General features: G+C 42.6%; 1 protein-coding gene across 1 annotated transcript; it reads left to right on the top strand.

The window, feature by feature from the left end:
• Nucleotides 1-2,616: 2,616 nt before the first annotated feature.
• On the top strand, nucleotides 2,617-19,245 carry LOC120027141 (cell division control protein 42 homolog). Its single transcript, XM_038971995.1, has 6 exons — nucleotides 2,617-2,734; nucleotides 8,530-8,634; nucleotides 16,657-16,729; nucleotides 17,147-17,256; nucleotides 17,602-17,799; nucleotides 18,111-19,245. The coding sequence occupies exons 2-6, from the start codon at nucleotides 8,530-8,532 to the stop codon at nucleotides 18,198-18,200; spliced, it is 576 nt and encodes a 191-aa protein (XP_038827923.1). The 5' UTR covers nucleotides 2,617-2,734; the 3' UTR covers nucleotides 18,201-19,245.
• Nucleotides 19,246-23,639: the final 4,394 nt, after the last annotated feature.

Here is a 23,639-nt window from a genome sequence, read left to right on the forward strand (position 1 = left end):
GGAAGTTACAGTCTTTTCCCATCGCTGCAACTCCCGTACGGCTTGGGGGGGGGGGGAATCAAGAGCTATGGGTCCTCTGAAACACGACCTTGCCAAGCCGCACTGCTTCTTGAAACACTGCTTGCTTAACCCGGAAGCTAGCCGCATCAATGTGTCAGAGGAAACGCCGTACAACTGGCGACCGAAGTCAGCGTGCATGCGCCCAGGCCGCTACAAGGAGTTGCTAGAGCACGATGGGACAAGGACATCCCAGCCGGCCAAACCCTCCCCTGATCCAGACGACGCTGGGCCAATTCTACGCTGTCTCATGGGTCTCCCGGTCGCAGCCGGCTGCGACACATCCTGGGATCGAACCCGGGTCTGTAGTGCTGCCTCTAGCACTGTGATGCAGTGCCTTAGACCGCTGCGCCACTCTGAAGGCCCATAAAGATCTATTCTATACTGTGATCTGCCATAAAAAGGTCTGAATGTTATGGTACGTACAGGACAGGTATCAGGCTTGTCTTGTAGATGGAGGTTCATGCCACAGCCCTGCTATCCTCTAGCTTGACGACTCACACTAAATTCTTTCCGCTGCTCGCGACATCCTTTAGTCGGAGAATGCCATCATTGAAGTTGTTTGTGGTGAGGAGGGGCACAATGGGTGTTGTACAAAACAAAGTCATCAGATATTGAATAATCTCTAACCACTCACAGTATCAAAGCCAATGACGTATTTTCAAACCTCCGCTTTACCCGGTTTCCACTAGATAGCACAGCCACAGTCTCAAAATGGGCTATATCTGAAATATTCATGGGGGAAAAATGCTTTTTGGTCTTAATTTAAGGTTGGAGTTAGGCAAAAGGTTAGCAGTGTGGTTAAGGTTAGGGGTAAGGTAAGGTTTAAAATCACATTTTAAAGCTGCAATATGTAACTTTTTGGATGGCCTGTCCAAATTAACATAGAAATGTGAGTTATAGATCTGTCATTCTCATTGAAAGCAAGTTTAAGAAGCGGGAGAGCTGTTCTTGTGTGCTATTTCTATGCTTCCAGTTCTTAAGTTTTTGCTTATTTTACACCAGCTTCAAACAGCTAAAAATAAAATATTTTTGGTTACTGAAAATATATTTCACAGCGGTTTAGATGGTACAATGATTCTCCACACATTGCTTGTTTTGTCACATGAACTGAAATTTGGGTAACTATTACAATTTATGCAACCAGGAAATGGAAAAGCGATTTCTGCATATTGCACATTTAAGAAGAGAAATTGTAGAAATAGGCGTGGTTTATGACTTTGTGGCTGTGGTAACTAGTGATGACCACTTCACCCAGGTATGTTCTGGCTGTGGCCCAACCCATTGGTTTCTGGACCAATCAGACGGCCCCGAATGTGTTCATGTTCATTGACTAGATGGCCGCTCTAACAATGAATTGAAATGTCTTCAAAACTGGAAGGCAGCCGGGAGGAGGCAAAATCAGGTGGGACCATTCTAGCCAATGAGAGGGCAGATATGCGACTGAACAACAGGCACTCAAAATCTCTCTCGGACAAGGTGACTTTTATCAATATATTCGTCTCTATTTACTCTTAGATTCGAAAATGCTAATTGGCATCATGAAAGACTACAAATCCCTGCACCTCATCTCTAGCTGACACCTTTGCTAATTAGGTATTGTGTCAATTAAAAGTTGCACAAGACAGTTCACAGAATTGTCAATTTAAAGAAATGTAGCCAACTTATTCATTACTAAATTTAACTAACATTAGATAGCTCATCCAGAGATTCGTACCTTTGCCTCGATTCAGCAGTTTCGTCCAGATTGTCAAGGCATTTGTAGTTCTTTATGATAGCCACATTAGCAGCTAATTAGCATTTCATTTTGTATTTTTTTGGGGGGGGGGTACATGTGAATATATTGATGTCACCTTGTCCTTAAGAGATTTACACAGTTATCAAAATGTCACACCAGGGTAAGCCTACATGGAACACAGACCTTATTTTAAGTGTTTCTAAAATCCCTATAGAAAAAATGAATGGTGGAAAAACGATTGGAACCATTTCCTTGTTTCACCGCTAGGTTTTATGGTATTATGACTCATACTGTGGTACTCTATAGTGGCGAGATAACTAATGTCTGTGAGCGTGGCGTAGCGTTTGGCAGGAACAAGGTGTCTGGGTAGCCAGGCAAGCTATCCTCTCCGTAATTCACTATGCTCACAAAGTAGCCCACTGGTAAAAATGTGTTACTTACTCCTGCTAGAATAGCATTCAGTACCCACTTCACCTAACTCAACTCTCCTGTGGCATGCCTCACCACCAGGCAGGTCCAGGCTTGCTCTGAACTTAAACATGTACAGACTCACTGTGCACTGATCAGTAAAGCAATACTGCAGATTGATATTATTTTAGTGAAAAACGTGGTGTTGCCATGTTACCAATGTCAACCCCTCTCCACTGAAGATTACCTGCCTGCTCTATTAAAAGCTATTCAAAGGTCTCACCACTTGCCAAGGACAATGTAGGCAGTCTTCATGGAGGATGTCTCTCTTTTACGCTCTAGATTTTGTTATATAACTAAGAGGGAGGGTAGATAAAAAGGTAGTATATACTAACTACATGCCATTGTTCAGCCACAGCTGGATGAACATCAAGAATACTGAGGGCTGGGTTGTATGACACGCTTCCTTTACAGTGAGCTCTCGCGAGCTGTAACCCCAGATCTAACAACGCCTGGTGGTGGACTGATAAGGTAGCTAATGTTAAGCTTTTGCAATCTTAAGTCTGTGATTCATATTAAATAAATCGTTAAATGTATGCTATGTAGAAAGAGTACACATTTACATTAAGTTTTACATTTGGAAGAACTTGTATTGTATTTATTTTAAAACATCCGCTTTAGCAGTTGACAGCTAGCTAACCCTAGCAAGCTGCTAAGAACGTTAGCTAGGTAGCTAGCTTGTTGTTTTTAACTAGCTAAGTGCTAAGAATGGCATAGCAAATTGGGGAAATGGTATTCGTTTTTGTTTTGTTTGCTTAGTTATATATTTTAAAAAAATGACATGACACTGAAATTATTGTACCGAAATGATTTTACAGGCCGTGTCTGGAATGTAGCTAGCAAGGTAACGTTAGCCTAACGAGATATAGCCAAGATATAAAACGCTATTTTTAGTCTGTTTGGCATGCTCTATTTGAAATTTGGTACGGTTAACTTTCCATGTGTTTTCTTTTTTGCTTCTTTATTTTAGCTTGTTACGGCAATTACCTCGCGCGTTGTATGCGGAAGTGACAGCCAGTAGTTGGCTAACTAGTAAGGAACAATGTAGCAACTAGCAAGGTTGGGAAGTGCTAACAATTTAATTAGCTAGCAAGTTCTAATTGTATCCATACAATTCATGCCGGTATGTTATAGGGAATGACAATTGTTAGGAAAATGTCTTCTTTTAGTGGTTGGCTAGCCTGTAATACTACTGTGATAGCGCTATTCAGTGTGATAAAATGCCTTATACTTTTTTGGGGAACAGGTCTCACACAGCACCTCTGCAAGCCAGAATGTGTTCTGTTTTTATTGAACAGCATTTCGAACTGGCATTGCTAATTACTTATCTTTGTCTTACTCCTATTCCAGCCCACAACCATAAAAAAAAAATCATAAGACCCTCATTGACGAAATTGTGATGTAAACCAGACATACTCTATAATGACTAGATGGTATTGTCTCTGCCCTAACAATGGGAGTCGTTGTCGAAACAAGGCTCCACGCGGCCCGTCTTTCCGCGGTTATGGCTCCAGAACTGACACACCCACAAATGTTAAGAATACAATTTTAAAAACATGCTGGTCGTGTAGTTCTCTAACGCAAAATAGGTACACACATTTCCGGGGTGAACCATTAATTTAAAAAATAAATAAAATTGCATTAAGCTGTGATATACAATACTCTGAACATACTTGTTTCGTCCGGAACGAGCCATTGTTTACAGGCTTGTTGCGGAATCTTCCGTAGCCTGGCATCCTTGATCAATCAAATCGAAACTATTTGGTTTCACTAAAATAAAGTTAAGTCAGAGGCATCCAATATCTCTAGGAGCAATGCTTACGATGTGGCCTTGCCTATCAAATAAGCATTTTTAAAACAGATTTATATCCAGGGTCTCCCATTTCCGCCTGTATAAGTGATCAAAAAATAAATAAAAATAAATACGTGATCTAGAATGTACTACAGTGGCAGCCCACAGGCGGAAAACCCTGGATATAAACGTTTTAAACTCATAATTGTTAGCGAAGGACACATTCAACCTGGTGAGTCGTAAGTATTGTTCCTCGAGATATTGGATATGCCATTGTTGACTGGAAATGTTATTTTGGTGAAACCGAATAGTTTAGATTTGGTTTATCAAGGACGCCAGGGTACGGAAGCTTCCGCAACTAGCCATCTATCTGTACACAATGGCTCGTTGCTGGGCGAACCAGAGTTGGGGGGGCAAACAAACTACTCATTCCATACAGCACTACGGTCTGTATCGTCCAATCACAGAGCAGGTAAAAATGACGTGACCCCTGGAATCTTTCCTTGGAAATTTTGAGAAACATACCGGTTGTTGGTTGGGCGAGGTGTTGCGTTACCAGTTTATGTTAGCTAGCTAAGCCACCATACACAGTCCTAAAATGAACCTTGATCTGTTAGCGAACTCATGATAGCACTGTCCCAATTGCAAACTGAAATTGTTGGTCGTGTTATTTTGTGGGCAGTTCGAGCATCTGACCAAATTATGCAAGATTTTACCTTTTGGTTAAACGAGATGAGTTGTGTTAGAACAGGTCCAGGATATGCTTCTATGGCGGTGAAACGCTAAGGCTCATGGTTAGTGTCGTTTTGTTGCTGTTTGAAACCAGGATCTTTTGTTGTTGTTGTTGTTGCTATCTCTGGAGAGAGAAAAAACGCCCTAAATTGCACAGTAATATCGCTAATATTTCATATCACCACTGGTTACGAGGATTGATAATCCACTTCTGTAACCTCTCGTCGGTGCCCTATTTAGGCAGAAAGGCACTCGGATGAGGCAAGATCAGTTGGGAACATTCTAGCCAATGAGAGGGAAGATACGCATGTAAACATCCAACACAACTCCGAAATGAAAGTTTTTCTTCAAAGTTGCGTGGGCGTCCACTTATTTCAGTACATTCGTAACAACAAAAACTACTTACGAAACTACTATTACACTGAACAAAAATATAAATGCAATATGTAAAGTGTTGGTCCCATGTTTCGTGAACTAAAATATTCCAGAAATTTTCCATATGCAAAAAAAGCTTATTTCTTTCAAATGTTGTGCACACATTTGTGTTTCATCCCTGGTGGTGAGCATTTTTCCAAAATAATCCATCCACCTGACAGGTGTGGCATTTTTCGAAGCTGATTGAACAGCATGATCATTACACAGGTGCAATTTGTGCTGTGGACAATAAAAGGCCACTCTAAAATATGCAGTTTTGTAACACAATGCCACAGATGTCTCACGTTTTAAGGGAGTGTGCAATTGGCATGCTGACTGCAGGAATGTCCACCAGAGCTGTTTCAAGAAAATGTAATGTTACTTTCTCTACCATAAGCCACCTCATGTAATTTTAGATAATTTGGCAGTACGTACAACTGGCCTCAGAACCACAGACTACGTGTAACCATGCCAGCCCAGTGCCTCCTCATCCGGCTTCTTCACTTGCTGGTTCGTCTGAGACCAACCACCCAGACAGCTGATGAAACTGTGGGTTTGCATAACTGAAGAATTTCTGCACCAACTGTCAGAAACCGTCTCAGGGAAGCCCATCTGCGTGCTCATCTTCCTCAACAGGGTTTTGACCTGACTGCAGTTCAGCGTAGCAAATGCTCACCTTCGATGGCCACTGGCACGTTGGAGAAGTGTGCTCTTCACAGATTAATTCCGGTTTCAACTGTAACCAGGCAGATTGCGTTGTGTGGGTGAGCAGTTTGCTGATGTCAATGTTGTGAACAGAGTGCCCCATAGGGGCGGTGGGGTTATGGTATGGGCAGGCATAAGCTACGGAAAACGAACACAATTGCATTTTATCGATGGCGATTTGAATGCGCAGAGCTACCGTGACAAGATCCTGAGGCCTATTCATCTGTCACCATCACCTCATGTTTCAGCATGATAATGCACTGCCCCATGTCACAAGGTTCTGTATGCAATTCCTGGAAGCTGAACATTTCCCAGTTCTTTCATGGCCTGCATACTCACCAGACATGTCACCCACTGAGCATGTTAGGGATGCTCTGGATTGACGTGTACAACAGCTTGTTCCAGTTCCTGCAACGTGGCACAGCCATTGAAGACTAGTGGGACAACATTCCACAATCAACAGCCTGATCAACTCTATGCAACGGAGATGTCGTGCTGTGTGAGGCAAATGCAGGTCACACCAGATACTGACTGGTTTTCTGATCCATGCCCCTACCTTTCTTTTTCATTGTAAGGTATCTGTGCTCAACAGATTCATATCTGTATTTCCAGTCATGTGAAATCCATAAATTAGGGCCTAATAAATTAGTTTTTTGTAAGTTAAGTAGAGAACACACTCATTTACAGCAACGACCTGGGAAATAGTTACTGGGGAGATGAATGAGCTAATTGTAAACGGGATAGTTAGGTGGCCATGATGGTATGAGGACCAGATTGGTAATTTGGCCACAACACCAGGATTAACACCCCTACAGTTACAAGAATTGCCATGGGACTACAGGGAGTCAGGACACCTGTTTAACGTCCCATCTGAAAGACAGCAATGTCCCCAATCACTTCCCTGGGGCTTTGGGATATTTTTTTAGACCAGAGAAAATAGTTCCTCCTACTGGCCCTCAAACACCACTTCCAGCAGCATCTGGTCTCCCATCCAGGACCAACCCTGCTTAACTTCAGAGGCAAGTCAGCACTAGGGTGCAGGGTGGTATGCTCCTGGGTGGTATTTCAATTGACTGATTTCCTTATATGAATTTTAACTCAGTAAAATCTTTGAAATTATTGCATGTTGTGTTCATATTTGTAGTGTAGATCAAATAAATCGCACTTAGCAAATTAGCAATACATGTTTTGTTGACCAAATCTGACACTCTCATAAAGCAGGTTTCCATCCAACCTTTTTATGCAAGTAAAGTACATGTTGAATAAAAAATGCGTGATGGAAACAGCAAATTTGTCGGTACACTTTTCAAATGTCGATAAAATACACTAGACAAGGTGGGATCTTTTTTGTGTTTTTTAAATGAGTAATGCGAAAAATGGCGTTGGAAGTTCTTTTATGTGCAAATAATGATATAATAACCATCATATTGAATTAAACTTGGAGTCACACAATGATAAGTTGTGTGGTCCTCCCACTACGACTCGGATGCCGTTTATTAGGCTACAGATGAAATAAGTTATTTACATTAACATTTTTGTCATTGAGCAGACGCTCGTATCCAGAGCGACTTATGATGAACTTCACAGGGTGGCGAAAGTGCACGGGGATGAACCTGATGCTCCCCTCCAATAAATATCGAGGGTCTTATTCTGGTGACATGATGATCGATGCTTGGCTGCCGTTTGACAAATAAAAAGAATCTCGCTCTTGTCCATAATAACCTTATCATGTAGGTAGCCTACCCTTACTGTAGCTGCGAGTTGTTGGCTAACGCGCATGTGCCAAGACCAGAGTGGGCACATTTGTTATATATTGCAACATTTGTTGTGACAAAACCATCAGCAAAGTTGAAAATACGATGGAAACCCATTTAACTTGTATTTTGTTTATTCGGTACATGGGAATTTAACTGCAAAAGTAATTTTTATGTGCACTACGTCATCACGCACAGCCTTTTATCCGTAACAAGTCAACTTGATGGAAACACATCTCTGGTGGGAAAATGCGCTTTTTACATTTTTATTTACGGTACTTGGATATTCACAATTCTGTCGTCAATTGGATGGAAACCTAGCTACAGACCTCCAAACAAAAAGTCTCCACTTTGTCTGCTTATCGCTGTATCTCGCGTGGACAGATTTTGACGGGAGTGGAGCCTCTCGCTTAGCCTCTTCCTGTCATTGCTATTGTCCTTTTTTTTAAATTTACCAAATGAGCAGGTTTGTGTATTGCTGAGCAACATACTGTTCACGGGGCCTTGTGCTGTGAACAGTGTATTACACAGCCACCCGTGTTTGGACTGTCTGACCTCCTATTGTGTGCACTTGAGCTATTAAGATGTGTGGCATTCTTATCACTTGTTATTCACATACACACTGTCGGAGCTGTGGCCAAGGAGTCATACAATGGTGGTGTCTGCTCTCACTCTCGTGCCTACCCTCTCATGATGTGTTTTTAAAAAATTCTCTCCCTCTTAATATCTTTCATCCCTAGTGTGATAAACCGATGAGGATCGACAAGAGGTGTCTAAGTTATGACAACAGCTGCCAAAAGATTGCAGATTCACTAGCGTCAGCGTATTCAACCGTGTTTCTGTCTGTCTGTCTCCCTCCTTCCCTCCAGATGCAGACCATAAAGTGTGTGGTAGTGGGTGATGGTGCGGTGGGAAAGACTTGCCTGTTGATCTCCTACACCACCAACAAGTTCCCGTCGGAATACGTCCCCACGGTGAGTGGCACTGGAGTGCTGTTCGAGAATGGTCTGGGACGGGACTTGGCGGAGTGTCCGGGTTTGTCAAGTGTCTAGGCTAGGGGGTATGCAACAGGAGCCGCCGCACTTTGTGCCCTTTGTTCCAGACCATTTCTATCACATCTCTGATTCAACTCATCCATTTTAAACAACCATTGGATGAATTAGGTGTGTTTAGTGCTGGGCATGAGCAAAAGCCTCCACACACCATCTGTAATTCTTTATGGCTGGAGTTACCAATCATTGGCTTGTGTAGAATCTCAAATATAGAATGGGTTTTGAGAGAAGGTATTTGTTTTCGAACTGAAAAGAGGAACCCCTTGAGGAAGAGGCAAACTCACTTGGAAGTGGTTATGGACCAAAAGGCATGAGTCAGGCTACACACCGTTTCATACTATTTGACAAATAGGGATGAAAACAGACAACTCAGTCCAACTGAAATAAATCAATACAGTTGGTAGACCAGGGATGGGCAACTTTGATGGGGGTGGGGGCCACAAAAATGTGAACTCATCATGAGGGACCGCATTTGATCACGGGTCTGCGTACACACAGCCATAACATTTTATAGCTAATTTGCCTTAGGGTGGAGAGGAATGTTTGCCGTTTTTAATATATCTGAGTGAAACTGACTAACAAAATCAATGCCCCCCACCGGACGGTAATACGACCATGCTTTTTATTTAACCTTTTTTTAACTAGGCTAGTCTGTTAAGCACAAATTCTTATTTACAATGACGGCCTACCAAAAGGCAAAAGGCCTCCTGGGGGCTGGGTTTAAAAATAATCATAAATTAAATTATAGGACAAAACACACATCACGACAAGAGACAACACAACACTACATAAAGAGAGACCTAAGACGACAACAACAGCATGGCAGCAACACATGACAACACAGCATGGTAGCAACACAACATGGTAGCAGCACAACACATGGTACAAACATTATTGGGCACAGACAACAGCACAAAGGGCAAGAAGGTAGAGACAACAATACATCACGCAAAGCAGCCACGACTGTCAGTAAGAGTGTCCATGAATGAGTCTTTGAATGAAGAGATTGAGAAAACTCGTTGCAGCTCGTTCCAGTCGCTAGCTGCAGCGAACTGAAAAGAGTAGTGATCCAGGGATGTGTGTGCTTTGGGGACCTTTAACAGAATGTGACTGGCAGAACAGGTGTTGTATGTGGAGGATGAGTGCTGCAGTAGATATCAGATAGGGGGGAGTGAGGCCTAAGATAATTGTATAAATAAGCATCAACCAGTGGGTCTTGTGACAGGTATACAGAGATGACCAGTTTACAGAGGAGTATAGAGTGCAGTGATGTGTCCTATAAGGAGCATTGGTGGCAAATCTGAATAGCCAAATGGTAAAGAACATCTAGCCGCTCGAGAGCACCCTTACCTGCCGATCTATTTATTATGTCTCCGTAATCTAGCATGGGCAGGAGGGTCTTCTGAATCAGGGTTAGTTTGGCAGCTGGGGTGAAAGAGGAGCGATTACGATAGAGGAAACCAAGTCTAGATTTAACCTTAGCCTGCAGCTTTGATATGTGCTGAGATAAGGACAGTGTACCATCTAGCCATACTCCCAAGTACTTGTATGAGGTGACTACCTCAAGCTCGAACCCCTCAGAGGTAGTAATCACACCTGGGGGGAGAGGGGCTTTCTTCTTTCCAAACCACATGACCTTTGTTTTGGAGGTGTTCAGAACAAGGTTAAGGGCAGAGAAAGCTTGTTGGACACTAAGAAAGCTTTGTTGTATAGCGTTTAACACAAGATCCGGGGATTGGCCAATCCAGGGGAGTATAAAACTGTATCATCTGCATATAAGTGGATGAGATAAATGGATGCTAACACGTTTAGGTAGTTTAACGGCCTGCTAACTTAGCAATCTAAAAATGTTTAGCTGACATAGGCTAATTAACTGACATAACAGGAGAAAAACTGCTGATGCGCTACCACGTTTAGAAATGGCACCTTGTGTATTCTACCAAGTTGAGACCCTGACTGAGTTCCCCCTGGGGGGGGGGGGGGGGTTTATCAAGTTGCACATCCCTGAGGTGGCATTGGGACTCAGCACTGCAATGGGGTGCTGCAGATGGTGTGTGATGAGTAGCTGTTTCTATCAGTCCCGTCTCTCTCTCTGGCAGTAATCAGCACAGTGCTGTACCAGAGACTGACAGAGAGAGTGTGTCGACTCAGCCCTCTCTGTCCTCTGCCCAGTCAGGCCCAACTGGGTGTGTTCATGTTGTTGGCCCATTAAAAACAGACCCAACTTTCTCCATGACGTTTCTCTGTCTTTCTGTGCAGTTCAACAGTGCACTCTTCTCATAAGAATCACGTGGCAATTTAAGATTTTTGATTCTAAGCAGATTACTCTCAAAATCCTCAGAAACAATGCTACTGGTTGATTTGGTGGGTATTGAAATACTCTTACAGGTCATACATGTACAGAAGTAGGCTGAGAACCTACAACAGCCTAGTGTATTCTTATATTAGATGTATGTAGTGCATTCTTATAACATTTCATTAATTGGTGAATACAGTTCTTGTACTACTGCATTTGGGAGTTGAAACATCTGAATATTGGTGTAGTGTGTACAGTCACAGTTGTAGAGGCAGGTTTTTTTGTTTTTTTTACCCACCATTCTCTGTGCTATTAGGCCTAGCTCTGTCCAAACACATTATTGTCATGACGGTCAGAGATGTGTTTTTGACTTTGCTTGGTTGCTCTTCAATGTGTTCGGTCTGCCGGGCGTCGCCTTTCCGCTACGTGCCCCAACGCCTCACTCTTTTTATGTCTGAACTTGAAGTGCCCTAAGAAGCCCTGCCTCCCATGGTTTCTCAACCCAATAGAGGCAGACTGTTCTCCCTCTGGATCAGAGAACAGATTAGCTGACCAACGGTGTGTACAAGACTGAAGTGCATGGTTGCATCTTAATAGTTGAAAGTGTCTACCTCGTCTCCTCGCTTTCATCTTTCTGCACTGATGTGTAAACGCGTATGAGCGATGAAAGAAATAGGCCTATGATAGGCAGACTACCTCCTGGGAAATTGCTATCACCTCTCCAGTTCTTTCATATTCAGACGGTGATCAGCAGTGTTGGCAATGATTGTATGGTTTTTGGTGAATGGTGACAATAAGCTTTGAAATCAGCATATTTTGCTTTATGGTTTGCGTATTATAACAAACAAAATGCTAGGGTTGTGAATTGATAAACTAGCAAGGAAAGTTAGCCTACAAAGCTGGAAGCTATCGGTAGCTTCTTACATTGTAAAGTGTTCTAGCCTGTAATGGACATTGTTTCGCGAACAGTAATTAACAGTTGCAACATTTCTACATGCCGTGTTGCATTATTCAAGTGTGTTAACTTCTGTGCAGCATAAAGGGGAAATCGGCTTCGTTGATAGACAGGCTTGATCGTCTCTCAATCAGTAGATGACGTGAGACACATTTGATATTGATAGAAGGACCGAAAGTAACACCTTCTAGTACCAAACATTTTTTCATGTTCTAGTATCGAAAAAGTACCATGCAACACTAGTATTCTATAATATTCCGTGCAGTTACAGGAAAGGCGACAAGGACAGGAAGACATTTTAGACCATTGAGATGCACCCCAACTCTAGCAAGCATCTCAATAGTCTGAAATGGCTTCCTCTCCTTGTCGCCCGGTGAGATCCCTAACAAAAAAAGATTGCAGTTGACTCAAACTAAAGTGTAAGAATGGACTAGGATGAGGCCTGAGATTAAACAGGTAGTGGACAGCCAGGGAAGAAGGTAAATTGGTGGTTTAGTGACTGCACAAGGCTGGAATGTTGTCCGGAATCTCACACCCAAATTGAAGGAACGTCCCTCATGTTCCACATTACAAAGACAAACATGTCCACTAAAGTAATAGAAGTTAACACTGTTACTCATTTCCAGGTGACAGCGATAAGACTCCTTTTGAAATAGAATACCTAGTGTTTAACACGAATCAACATTTTCCAAAGCAACGTCAAGAACTGGATACACCATTTTCAGTCACTTGTTCGCACCCCACCTAAGTAATTTAAAAAAAAATATATTTAACTAGGCAAGTCCGTTAAGAACATATTTTTATTTACAATGACTGCCTACACCGGCCAAACCCGGACGACGCCGGTCCAATTGTGCGCCGCCCAATTACAGCCGGTTGTGATACAGCCTGGATTCAAACCAGGGTGTCTGTAGGGACGACTCTAGCACTGAGATGCAGTGCCTTAGACCGCCGCGCCACTCGGGAGCCCCAATGGTAGTAATGGTCGGAGAAACACTGGTTGGGCTAAAGAGAGTGTGTTTGGAGCACAGGATTAGAATTGTCCTTAAGTTTGCTGACCTAAAGATAAGCTTGGAAATTATACTGCCCATGAACCTGCCCTATGGGAGTCACGCAGCATTGTGCGACGGAGACGAAACATGAGAAATGGCGATGCCATTCAGCAGCATTTGGGACAAGGCATAGTGGTTTCTTCAGCACATATAAATGAGCTGAGTCAGACTGTTTCTCATTCTTACTGAACAGTCGGTTGTTTCATTGCCTTTAGTGGGAGGCACCTTAAAGAGGAACAAGAACACTGTGAAACATTCGGTCTCCGACCTAAACGATACCCTGCGTACACAACACAAGAACTTGTGTCAAGTTATGAATGGCGGGGCGCCACACGTCTATGTAGTGTCCCTACACAATACGGAGCTACTTGTACGTCTTCCACGCGCACACATGTTTTAAATCAAGGCTTAGTTGACAACATGGATCCCTTTGACCAACTACCACTCTGTGTCATAGACCGTTCTGTGGAGGGAACAAAAAAATATAGGGATTTCCATGTGTTCAATATGGTGGGATATCGGCCTAGGTTATGAAACTGAACCACAGCACGACCTATATTCCTGTATCCATACGTGTACCAGGTATGATGTAGGCCAACTGTAAACTCGCTCTGTGGAAAGACTCCAAAAGAGTCCAGTTCATTTCAATTGCTCTAAAACCATTATTTGGCCAACAGTAATAGCCTATGCATTATTTTGATTCCTGCTATGAAAGTATCTGCCTTTCCCTGTTTCACTGTCGGGTGCTGACTCTTATTCCCTCTCCCCACTGTGCGCACGGAGGAGAGAGCGATGCCTTCTGAGAAGCACAAGCATATGAAAGTTGCTATAAAGAAAATGCTATTGCGGGGAAAAGACCGTTTTCAAAGCAACGACTGTTTTTCTAGTTCTGTAGAGGAGAGTCTCAGATTTCTGAGAGTAGATCATGTATTTCTCACCTCTTAATATTGGGTCCATGACTATAGTCTATAGTTCGTTTTGAGTTGCCCGCGGAGTGTGAAGTTTGCAATGAATAGGCTAGCCTAGCGCTGGGAAGTTTTTGTAGGACATTAGCCTACATTTACTGATAGCCATGTAGGCTAATTGATTAATCTATCTAGCAACAATATCATATTTAGAGTTAGCAATCTAGCGAAGAGTGTCCACTTCCTCAGGTGGTGAATAATATAGGCCAATGTGCACAACGATGCCGGAAAATTCTCTGAATAGCCCACAATAAATCTGATCATTCTGGATCCAATTTTGCCAGGTTGCACATCAAAATATCAGTGTATGGTATGCGCAATACTGTCGGGGGTACACCAAGTAAAAATGTGATAAATTATATATATAATATATATATATGCTTTTGTATATAAAAAAATAAATAAACACGTTTTCAAACAGTACATTTATATTTTCCAACAGGGCTATACATTTGGGTGAGGTTTATTTCTCGTCTGAGTAGCCTCGTTTCACTGCCAAAAATAAAATTAAACCATCTAGTGTTCAGCGAAATAGCAACACAATGTCAAATCAAATCAAGTTTATTTTATATAGCCCTTCGTACATCAGCTAATATCTCGAAGTGCTGTACAGAAACCCAGCCTAAAACCCCAAACAGCAAGCAATGCAGGTGTAGAAGCACGGTGGCTGGGAAAAACTCCCTAGAAAGGCCAAAACCTAGGAAGAAACCTAGAGGGGAACCAGGCTATGAGGTAGCCTAGTCAAATAATTAACATCCAATCACATTAACTGTTACTCTAGCGCAGACATTTAGAAATTAAACATGACAATTTGAAAAATAAGCCGCAGGAGTTTTTTGAGCGAGAATAAAGACTACTTTCGGGTAGTAAGACATGTATAAAAGCAACAGATACCATTAATAAGAAGGGGCTAGAAGCGTCTTATATGGTGAGCTACCGAGTGACTAGCACAGGCAAGCCCCATACTATTGTGGAGGACTTAATTCTTCCTGATGCCGTGGATATGGCTGGAGGAAAAGGCCAAAAAAACTAAACAGACAATGCCTCCATCAAACAACACTGTTTCACGACACATCAGTGACATGGCAGGAGATGTTTTGAAACAATTACTGCTTCGCATACAAGCCAGTGAATTATATGCGTTACAGCTGGATGAGTCAACAGACGTGGCGGGCCTGGCACAGCTCCTGGTATATATGTCCGTTACGCTTATGAGGGGTCAATTAAGGAAGACAACGTCTTCTGAAAACCAGTGGAAACCAGGATATCATGACAGGATATTTTTTAAAGTACTGGACAGCTTTGTGACATCAAATGGACTTTGGTGGTCAAGATGTGTTGGTATCTGTACTGATGGCGCAAACGCCATGACAGGGAGACATAGTGGAGTGGTAACGCGCGTGCAAGCAGTTGCTCCCGATGCCACTTGGGTACACTGCAGCATCCACCGAGAGGCTCTTGCTGCCAAGGGAATGCCTGACAGCTTGAAAGATGTTTTGGACATCACTTTGAAAATGGTTATCTTTGTTAAAGCAAGGCCCCTGAACTCTCATGTATTTTCTGCATTATACAATGATGTGGGCAGCGACCATGTAACGCTTTTACAACATACAGAAGTGTGCTGGTTATCATAGTATTGACACGTTTTTTTGAATTGAGAGACGAGCTTAAAATGTTCTTTACTGAGCATAATTTTCACTTGTCTGACCGCTTGCAAGATGACGAGTTTCTCACACGACTGGCCTATCTGGGTGGTGTTTTTTCTCGCCTGAATGATCTGATTCTACAATTACAGGGACTCTCCTCAACTATATTCAATGTGTGGGACAAAACTGCGGCTATGATTAAGAAGTTGGAGCTCTTTTCTGTCTGCATTAACAAGTACAATACACAGGTCTTTCCATCATTGTATAATTTTTTGTGTGCAAATGAACTCAAGCTTACGGACAATGTCAAATGTGATATAGCGAAGCACCTGAGTGAGCTGGGTGCACAATTACACAGGTACTTTCCCGAAATGGACGACACAAACAATTGGATTCGTTATCCCTTACATGCCCTGCCTCCAGTCCACTTACCGATATCTGAACAAGAGCGCCTCATCGAAGTTGCAACAAGCGGTTCTGTGAAAATTTTATTTAATCAGAAGCCACTGCCAGATTTCTGGATAGGGCTGCGCTCAGAGTTTCTTGCCTTGGCAAATCGCGCTGTTAAAACACTGATGCCCTTTGCAACCACGTACCTATGTGAGAATGGATTCTCGGCCCTCACTAGCACGAAAACTAAATACAGGCACAGACTGTATGTGGGAAATGATTTAAGACTGAGACTCTCTCCAATACAACCCAACATTGCAGAGTTATGTGCATCCTTTCAAGCACACCCTTCTCATTAACCTGTGGTGAGTTATTCACAATTTGTGATGAACAAATAAGGTTTTATATGTAAAATGGCTAAATAAAGAGCAAAATTATTGATTATTGTTATTTGTGCCCTGGATCTATAAGAGCTCTTTGTTACTTCCCATGTGCCGGGTTGTGACAAAAACTCACACTCATTCTTATGTAACTGTCAAATAAGTAAGTAACTGTCAAATAAAATCAATCAAAACTCAACATTTTACATTGAAATCCCTAATGATTTATTATATTTCTCTCCTATCTGCCTCTTTCTCAGGTGTTTGATAACTATGCGGTGACCGTGATGATCGGAGGGGAGCCCTACACTCTGGGGCTGTTCGATACAGCGGGTAAAACAAAATGGCCGCTCCCCGCTACATGAGCTCTTATTAACTACAGTGTCTTGAGCATCGACTTGCAATACCTTCTTCTCACTCACCATGGTCTGCCTGTATTACTTTCACATGGTGCTTACATTGGGATTATGGATTGGGTTTCTCTCCAGCCATCTAAGCGTTTGAACGTTGCATGGGTAACTCACCTTGTGCACTAGCCTATGTAGTGATAGGATTTACCATGGTGTCTAAATGTGTTTTTGTGTTTGTGAGTTAGTCTACTGGTGTGTTAGTCCACTGAGCTCAATTATTCGCTAGATAATGTAGAGTCCGTTGTGTAGTTGTCTTATTTAGGCTTGTTCTTGCATATGAAAGGTAGCCTTGATGTAAACTCCTCAAATGTTTGCTGTCTCTCTCTGTCGCCCTCCCCAGGTCAGGAGGACTATGACAGACTGCGACCACTCAGCTACCCCCAGACAGACGTCTTCCTTGTGTGTTTCTCTGTCGTATCGCCCTCCTCCTTTGAGAACGTCCGCGAGAAGGTGTGTGTGGAATATAACTTTAGTGTCCATTGGTTAGAACGTATGAGTCATCTGCCTTTCACAACACCCCCAGATACACACACACACACACACACACACGTGGGACTAGTGTTTTCTAGCCCATGTCTTTACACCTGTGTTTCTCTATAAACATAGCATTATGTTCTTCTTTGGTTTGGGTGTTTTGTGAGTTGGGGTTAGTGTTCTTTCTCTCCCCTCCCTCTTTCTCTCCATTACTCACACCTGCATAAAATGATTTACAACATGAAACCCTCCCATACTCTATGGACATAATATACTGCAGGATCAGAACCTAATATGCCCCCCCCCCTTCCTCTCCCACAGTGGGTCCCAGAGATCTCCCACCATTGTCCGCGTACACCCTTCCTGCTGGTGGGCACCCAGATGGACCTGAGGGACGACAGCAACACAGTGGAGAAGCTGGCTAAGAACAAGCAGCGGCCCCTGGCCCCCGAGAGCGGAGACAAGCTGGCCCGGGACCTCCGGGCCGTCAAATATGTGGAGTGCTCCGCCCTCACCCAGGTGCGTGTCTGTGTGTGTGAGACACAATCTCTATCTCCTAAGTCTGGCCCTGATTCAGGGAAACAGGAAATGGTGGGTGTGAGTGGCTTGTGTGGTTTCTGAAAAGTAACTTCCTCTCACTCTGTTCTCCTTTGTGATGATAGATGCCATACTTACTCACTTCAAACTACTACCGGATGATGGCTACTGTTAACAGCATTTCATAGTGCCATCTTGTGCAACTGTGGCCATTGTGAAACTAGGCTAGTGGGTCAATAAGTAAATTTACTTACTTATTCCTCTTTTTTTCTCTCTCTCTCTCTCTCTCTCAGCGAGGTCTGAAGAACGTGTTTGATGAGGCCATCCTGGCGGCGCTGGAGCCGCCAGAGACCAAGCCCAAGAAACGCTGTGCACTCTTATAAAACATTTTTTAAATGGGGCCAAAGAGCCAGGGGAAAGACCGAATTTAAAAGACAGACAGGCGGACACAGGAACAGACAGGGAGGGGTGTAACGCTGGGAGGGGTGTAGAGGGAGGGAGCAAGAGAGGACAAGTGAGACATTCGTTTAACAGTGCCTTCAGCGATAGAGGTGGGGAGGGGCGATGTTGGGTGGATGGGTAACAAACAGACAGAAATAAATCACAATGTGTAATAGAATGTAACAAGCTGATCAATTCTCTTCCTAACCAGTATAGTCCTTCTTAAAAGGAGACCGACTGAGCAATATAGGGAAGAGACAAGGTTTTGAAACCTCTATTGCCTTATAGTTACAGGACAAATGAAATGGGTTTGACAGAAAGAGGTAGACTGTGTGGAGTTTATTTTGTGTTTGATGATACTAAAAACTGACTGGAAAAATTTGCTAACGGCACGCAATCTTGACGTTCACACACCTGCTTTACTCCCTTCAACCCAAAACGGCTTCTCTCTTTCAAACTGCCCGCCATAGTTTTGAAAATCCTGCGTCTTCAAACATGAACTATTCTGCTTCACTCGCTATCTGCCGTCACCGCTCCAATGGGAACTACAAGCGCTTCTTACTTCCTCTTGGTTTTCACTGCTCCCTAAAGGCAATAACAGGAACTGAATTCCCACTCGCTTTTTTGTTGCCATTTATTGTTTTAGAGATGATGGTGTATTATTGATGGTAATAAGAGTATTATATATTTTTTGGCTCTTTATTTCTGGGATACCCCTAGTGGTTAGTGGTTTGGACTCTTGTTTTTTTTTTTTATATATATATTTTTATTATTAATTTGATGGTTGTGTGCCAATGTGTTGAGTGTCACTGGTTTCATTTGACATAACAATCATAATATGCCTCTAATGACTACGTAGCTGGATGTGATGTCAGTAGTAATAACAGCAAAAAGCAATAATGGTTATGAGTAACAATAATAGCTCTTTTGAAGCATCCTCATCTGGTTGTTTGAAATAAATAAAAATACTTGAACTTGAAAACTCTAGTCAATTTCCCCATTTATTTTTATTGAACCTTTATTTAACTAGGCAGAGTGAAGGAAAAGCATACTATACTATTATTTTTATGTATATTATATTTGTGTGTGTGTGTATATATATATATATGTGTACAGTAGCAGTCAAAAGTTACACCTACTCATTCAAGGGTTTTTCTTTATTTTACAATTTTCTACATTGTAGAATAATAGTGAAGACATCAAAACTATGAAATAACACATGGAATCATGTAGTATCCAAAAAAGTGTTAAACAAATCAACATTTATTCTAGATTCTTCAAAGTAGACACCCTTTGCCTTGATGACAGCTTTACACACGCTTGGCATTCTCTCAACCAGCTTCACCTGGAATGCTTTTCCAACTGTCTTGAAGGTGTTCCCACAAATGCTGGCTGCTTTTCCTTCACTCTGCGGTCCAACTCATCCCAAACCATCTCATTTGGGTTGAGGTCAGGTGATTGTAGAGGCCAAGTCATCTGATGCAGCACTCCATCGCTCTCCTTCTTGGTCAAATAGTCCTTACACAGCCTGGAGGTGTTGGGTCATTGTTCTGTTGAAAAACAAATGATAGTCCCACTAAGTGCTCCCGAATGGCGCTGCGTTCTAAGACACTGCATCTCAGTGCTAGAGGCCTCACTACAGACACCCTGGTTCGAATCCAGGCTGTATCACAACCGTCCGTGATTGGGAGTCCCATATGGCGGCGCACAATTGGCCCAGCGTCGTCCGGATTTGGCCGGTGTAGGCCGCCATTCTAAATAACAATTTGTTCTTAACTGACTTGCCTAGTAAAGGTTACATTTAAAAAATATAATAATAATACTAATAATTAAAGCGCAAACCAGATGGGATGACGTATCGCTGCAGAATGCTGTGGTAGCCATGCTGGTTTAGTGTGCCTTGAATTCCAAATAAATCACAGACAGTGTCACCAGCAAAGCTCTGTGCTTCACGGTGGGAACCACACATGCAGAGATCATCCCTTCACCTACTCTGTGTCTCACAAAGACATGGTGGTTGGAACCAAAAATCTCAAATTTGGACTCATTGGACCAAAAGGACAGATTTCCACCGGTCTAATGCCCGTTACTCGTGTTTCTTGGCCCAAGCAAGTCTCTTTTTATTGGTGTCCTTTAGTAGTGGTTTCTTTGCAGCAATTCGACCATGACGGCCTGATTCATAGTCTCTGAACAGTTGATGTTGAGATGTGTCTGTTACTTGAACTCTGTGAAGCATTTATTTGGGCGGTAATCTGAGGTGCAGTTAACTCTAATGAACTTATCCTCTGCAGCAGAGGTAACTGTGGGTCTTCCCTTTCCTGTGGCAGTCCTCATGAGAGCCAGTTCCATCATAGTGCTTTGCGGTTTTTGCAACTTCACTTGAAACTTTAAAAGTTCTTGAAATGTTCCGCATTGACTAACCTTCATGTCTTAAAGTAATGATGAACTGTCGTTTCTCTTTGCTTATTTGAGCTGATCTTGCCATAATATGGACTTTACCATTTTTGGTAAATGACCATCTTCTGTATACCAACCCTACCTTGTCACAACACAACTGATTGGCTCAAACTTATTAAGATGAAAAGAAATTTCACAAATTAATTTAACAAGGCATGCGTGTTAATTGAAATGCATTCCAGGTGACTACCTCATGAAGCTGGTTGAGAGAATGCCAAGAGTGTGCAAAGCTGTCATCAAGGCAAAGGGTGACAACTTTGAAGAATCTCAATTTGTTTAACACTGTTTTGGTTACGACATGATTCCATATGTGTTATGTCATAGTTGTGATATCTTCACTACTATTCTACAATGTAGAAAATAGTAAAAATAATGAAAAACCCCTGAATGAGTAGGTGTAGCTTTTGACTGGTACTGTGTGTGTATGACAGCTATAAAACTTCACAAGGATCCTTAAAAAATATATCTTTAAAGTATCTACAAGTACACAATATGCTATCCTTGTTTTACAGGCTTTACCCACACACATCAAACAACTATTTGACTTCACATCTATTTGTCACTCAGTGAGTTTTTAAACTTGAGGCAGTAACTGCTTAGTCTGCTTGTTACAGCGCATTCGGGAAAGCATTCAGACCCGTTGACTTTTTCCACATTTTGTTATGTTACAGCCTTATTCTAAAATGGATTAAATAGAAAAAATGTCCTCATCAATCTAGACCCCATAATGACAGTGAAAACAGGTTTAGACATTTTTTCAAATGTATTAAAAATTAAAAACAGATTCCTTATTCACATAAGTATTCAGACCCTTTGCTATGAGACTCGAAATTGAGCTCAGGTGCATCCTGTTTCCATTGATCATCCTTGAGATGTTTCTACAACTTGACTGGAGTCCACCTGTGGTAAATTCAGATGATTGGACATGATTTGGAAACGCACACACCTGTCTATATAAGGTCCCACAGTTGACAGTGAATGTCAGAGCAAAAACCAAGCCATGAGGTCAAAGGAATTGTCCGTAGAGCTCCGAGACAGGATTGTGTCGAGGCACAGAAATGGGGAAGGGTACCAAAAAGTTTCTGCAGCATTGAAGGTCCAAAAGAAGACAGTGGCCTCCATCATTCTTAAATGGAAGAAGTTTGGAACCACCAAGACTTCCTAGAGCTGGCTGCCCGGCCAAACTGAGCAATCGGGGGAGAAGGGAGCTGACCAAGAACTCGATGGTCACACTGACAGAGCTCCAAAGTTCCTCTGTGGAGATGGGAGAACCTTCCAGAAGGACAACCATCTCTGCAGCACTCCGCCATTCAGGCCTTTATGATAGAGTGGCCAGACGGAAGCAACTCCTCAGTAAAAGGCACATGACAACCCACTTGGAGTTTGTTTCAGACCATGAGACTTTCAGACCATGAGAAACAAAATTCTCTGGTCAGATGAAACCAAGATTGAACTCTTTGGCCTGAATGCCAAGCATCACGTCTGGAGGAAACCTGGCACCATACCTACGGTGAAGCATAGTGGTGGCAACATCATGTTGTGTGGATGTTTTTCAGTGGCAGGAACTGGAAGACTAGTCAGAATCGAGGGAAAGATGAACGGAGCAAAGTACAGAGAGATCCTTGATGAAAACCTGCTTCAGAGTGCTCAGGACCTCAGATTGGGGCGAAGGTTTACCTTCCAACAAGACATCGACCCTAAGCACACAGCCAAAACAACGCAGGAGTGGCTTCGGGACAAGTCTCTGAATGTCCGTGAGTGGCCCAGCCAGAGCCTGGACTTGAACCCGGTCGACCATCTCTGGAGAGACCTGAAAATAGCTGTGCAGCGATGCTCCCCATCCAACCTGACCGAGCTTGAGGATCTGCGGAGAATAATGGGAGAAACTCCCCAAATACAGGTGGGTCAAGCTTGTAGCATCATACCGAAGAAGACTTGAGGCTGTAATCGCTGCTAAACGTGCTACATAACACTTATGTAAATGTGATGTTTCAAACCTGTTTTTGCTTTGTCATTATGGGGTATTGTGTGTAGGTTGATGAGGGGGGGGGGAAATGATTTAATCAATTTCATAATAAGGCTGTAACGTAACAATGTGGAAAAAGGCAAGGTGTCTGAATACTTTCCGAATGCACTGTATATATTTTCCGGTAAGTCTCTTCTATTAAAAAGGTTGGGCTTCTCTGAAAACATGTCTAGGGAGGAATATCAAAAGTAAAAACACAACGTTTTGGTTTCATGAGCTGAAATAAAAGATCCCAGAAATGTTCCATTTGCACAAAAAGCTTATTTCTCTCTAATTTTGTGCACACATTTGTTTGCATCCCTGTTAGTGAGCATTTCTCCTTTGCCAAGATAATCCATCCACCTGACAGATGTGGCATATCAAGATGCCGATTAAACAGAATGATCATTACACAGGTGCACCTTGTGCTGGAGACAAAAGGCTGTACGTCCAACCGGCGTCAACCGCAGACAACGTGCACCCACGCCAGCCCAGGACCTCCACATCTGACTTCTTCATCAGCCACCTGGACAGCTGATGAAACGAAGGAGTATTCCTGTCTGTAATAAAGCCCTTTTGTGAGGGGATAACTCATTCTGATTGGCTGGGTCTGGCTCCCCAGTGTGTGTGCTTGGCAATCAAGTTGGGTGGGCTTATGCCCTCCCAGGCCTACCCATGGCAGCGCCCCTGTCCAGTCATGTGATATCCATAGATTACGGCCTGATGAATTTATTTAAATTGACTGATTTTCTTATATGAACTGTAACTCAGTAAAATCATTGAAATTGTTGCATTTATATTTTTGTTCAGAATAGATGCAATACCAAAGTTGATAAAAGTGGTGAAAGAACAAAGTAGCTGCTTAGAAACTACTGTCCACTTTTTGAGGAAATAGTGTTTATCCACGCTATCTCATGGT

The sequence above is a fragment of the Salvelinus namaycush genome, chromosome 32 (genome assembly GCF_016432855.1).
Source record: "Salvelinus namaycush isolate Seneca chromosome 32, SaNama_1.0, whole genome shotgun sequence".
In the NCBI taxonomy this organism is placed as follows: Eukaryota; Metazoa; Chordata; class Actinopteri; order Salmoniformes; family Salmonidae; genus Salvelinus; species Salvelinus namaycush.

Excerpts from the sequence above, each read along its gene's own strand:
- LOC120027141 (XM_038971995.1), top strand. The coding sequence starts at position 8,530 with ATGCAGACCATAAAGTGTGTGGTAGTGGGTGATGGTGCGGTGGGAAAG. Across the intron at positions 8,635-16,656 it reads CGTCGGAATACGTCCCCACG|GTGTTTGATAACTATGCGGT; the intron begins GTGAGTGGCACT and ends CCTCTTTCTCAG. Across the intron at positions 17,800-18,110 it reads AGTGCTCCGCCCTCACCCAG|CGAGGTCTGAAGAACGTGTT; the intron begins GTGCGTGTCTGT and ends TCTCTCTCTCAG.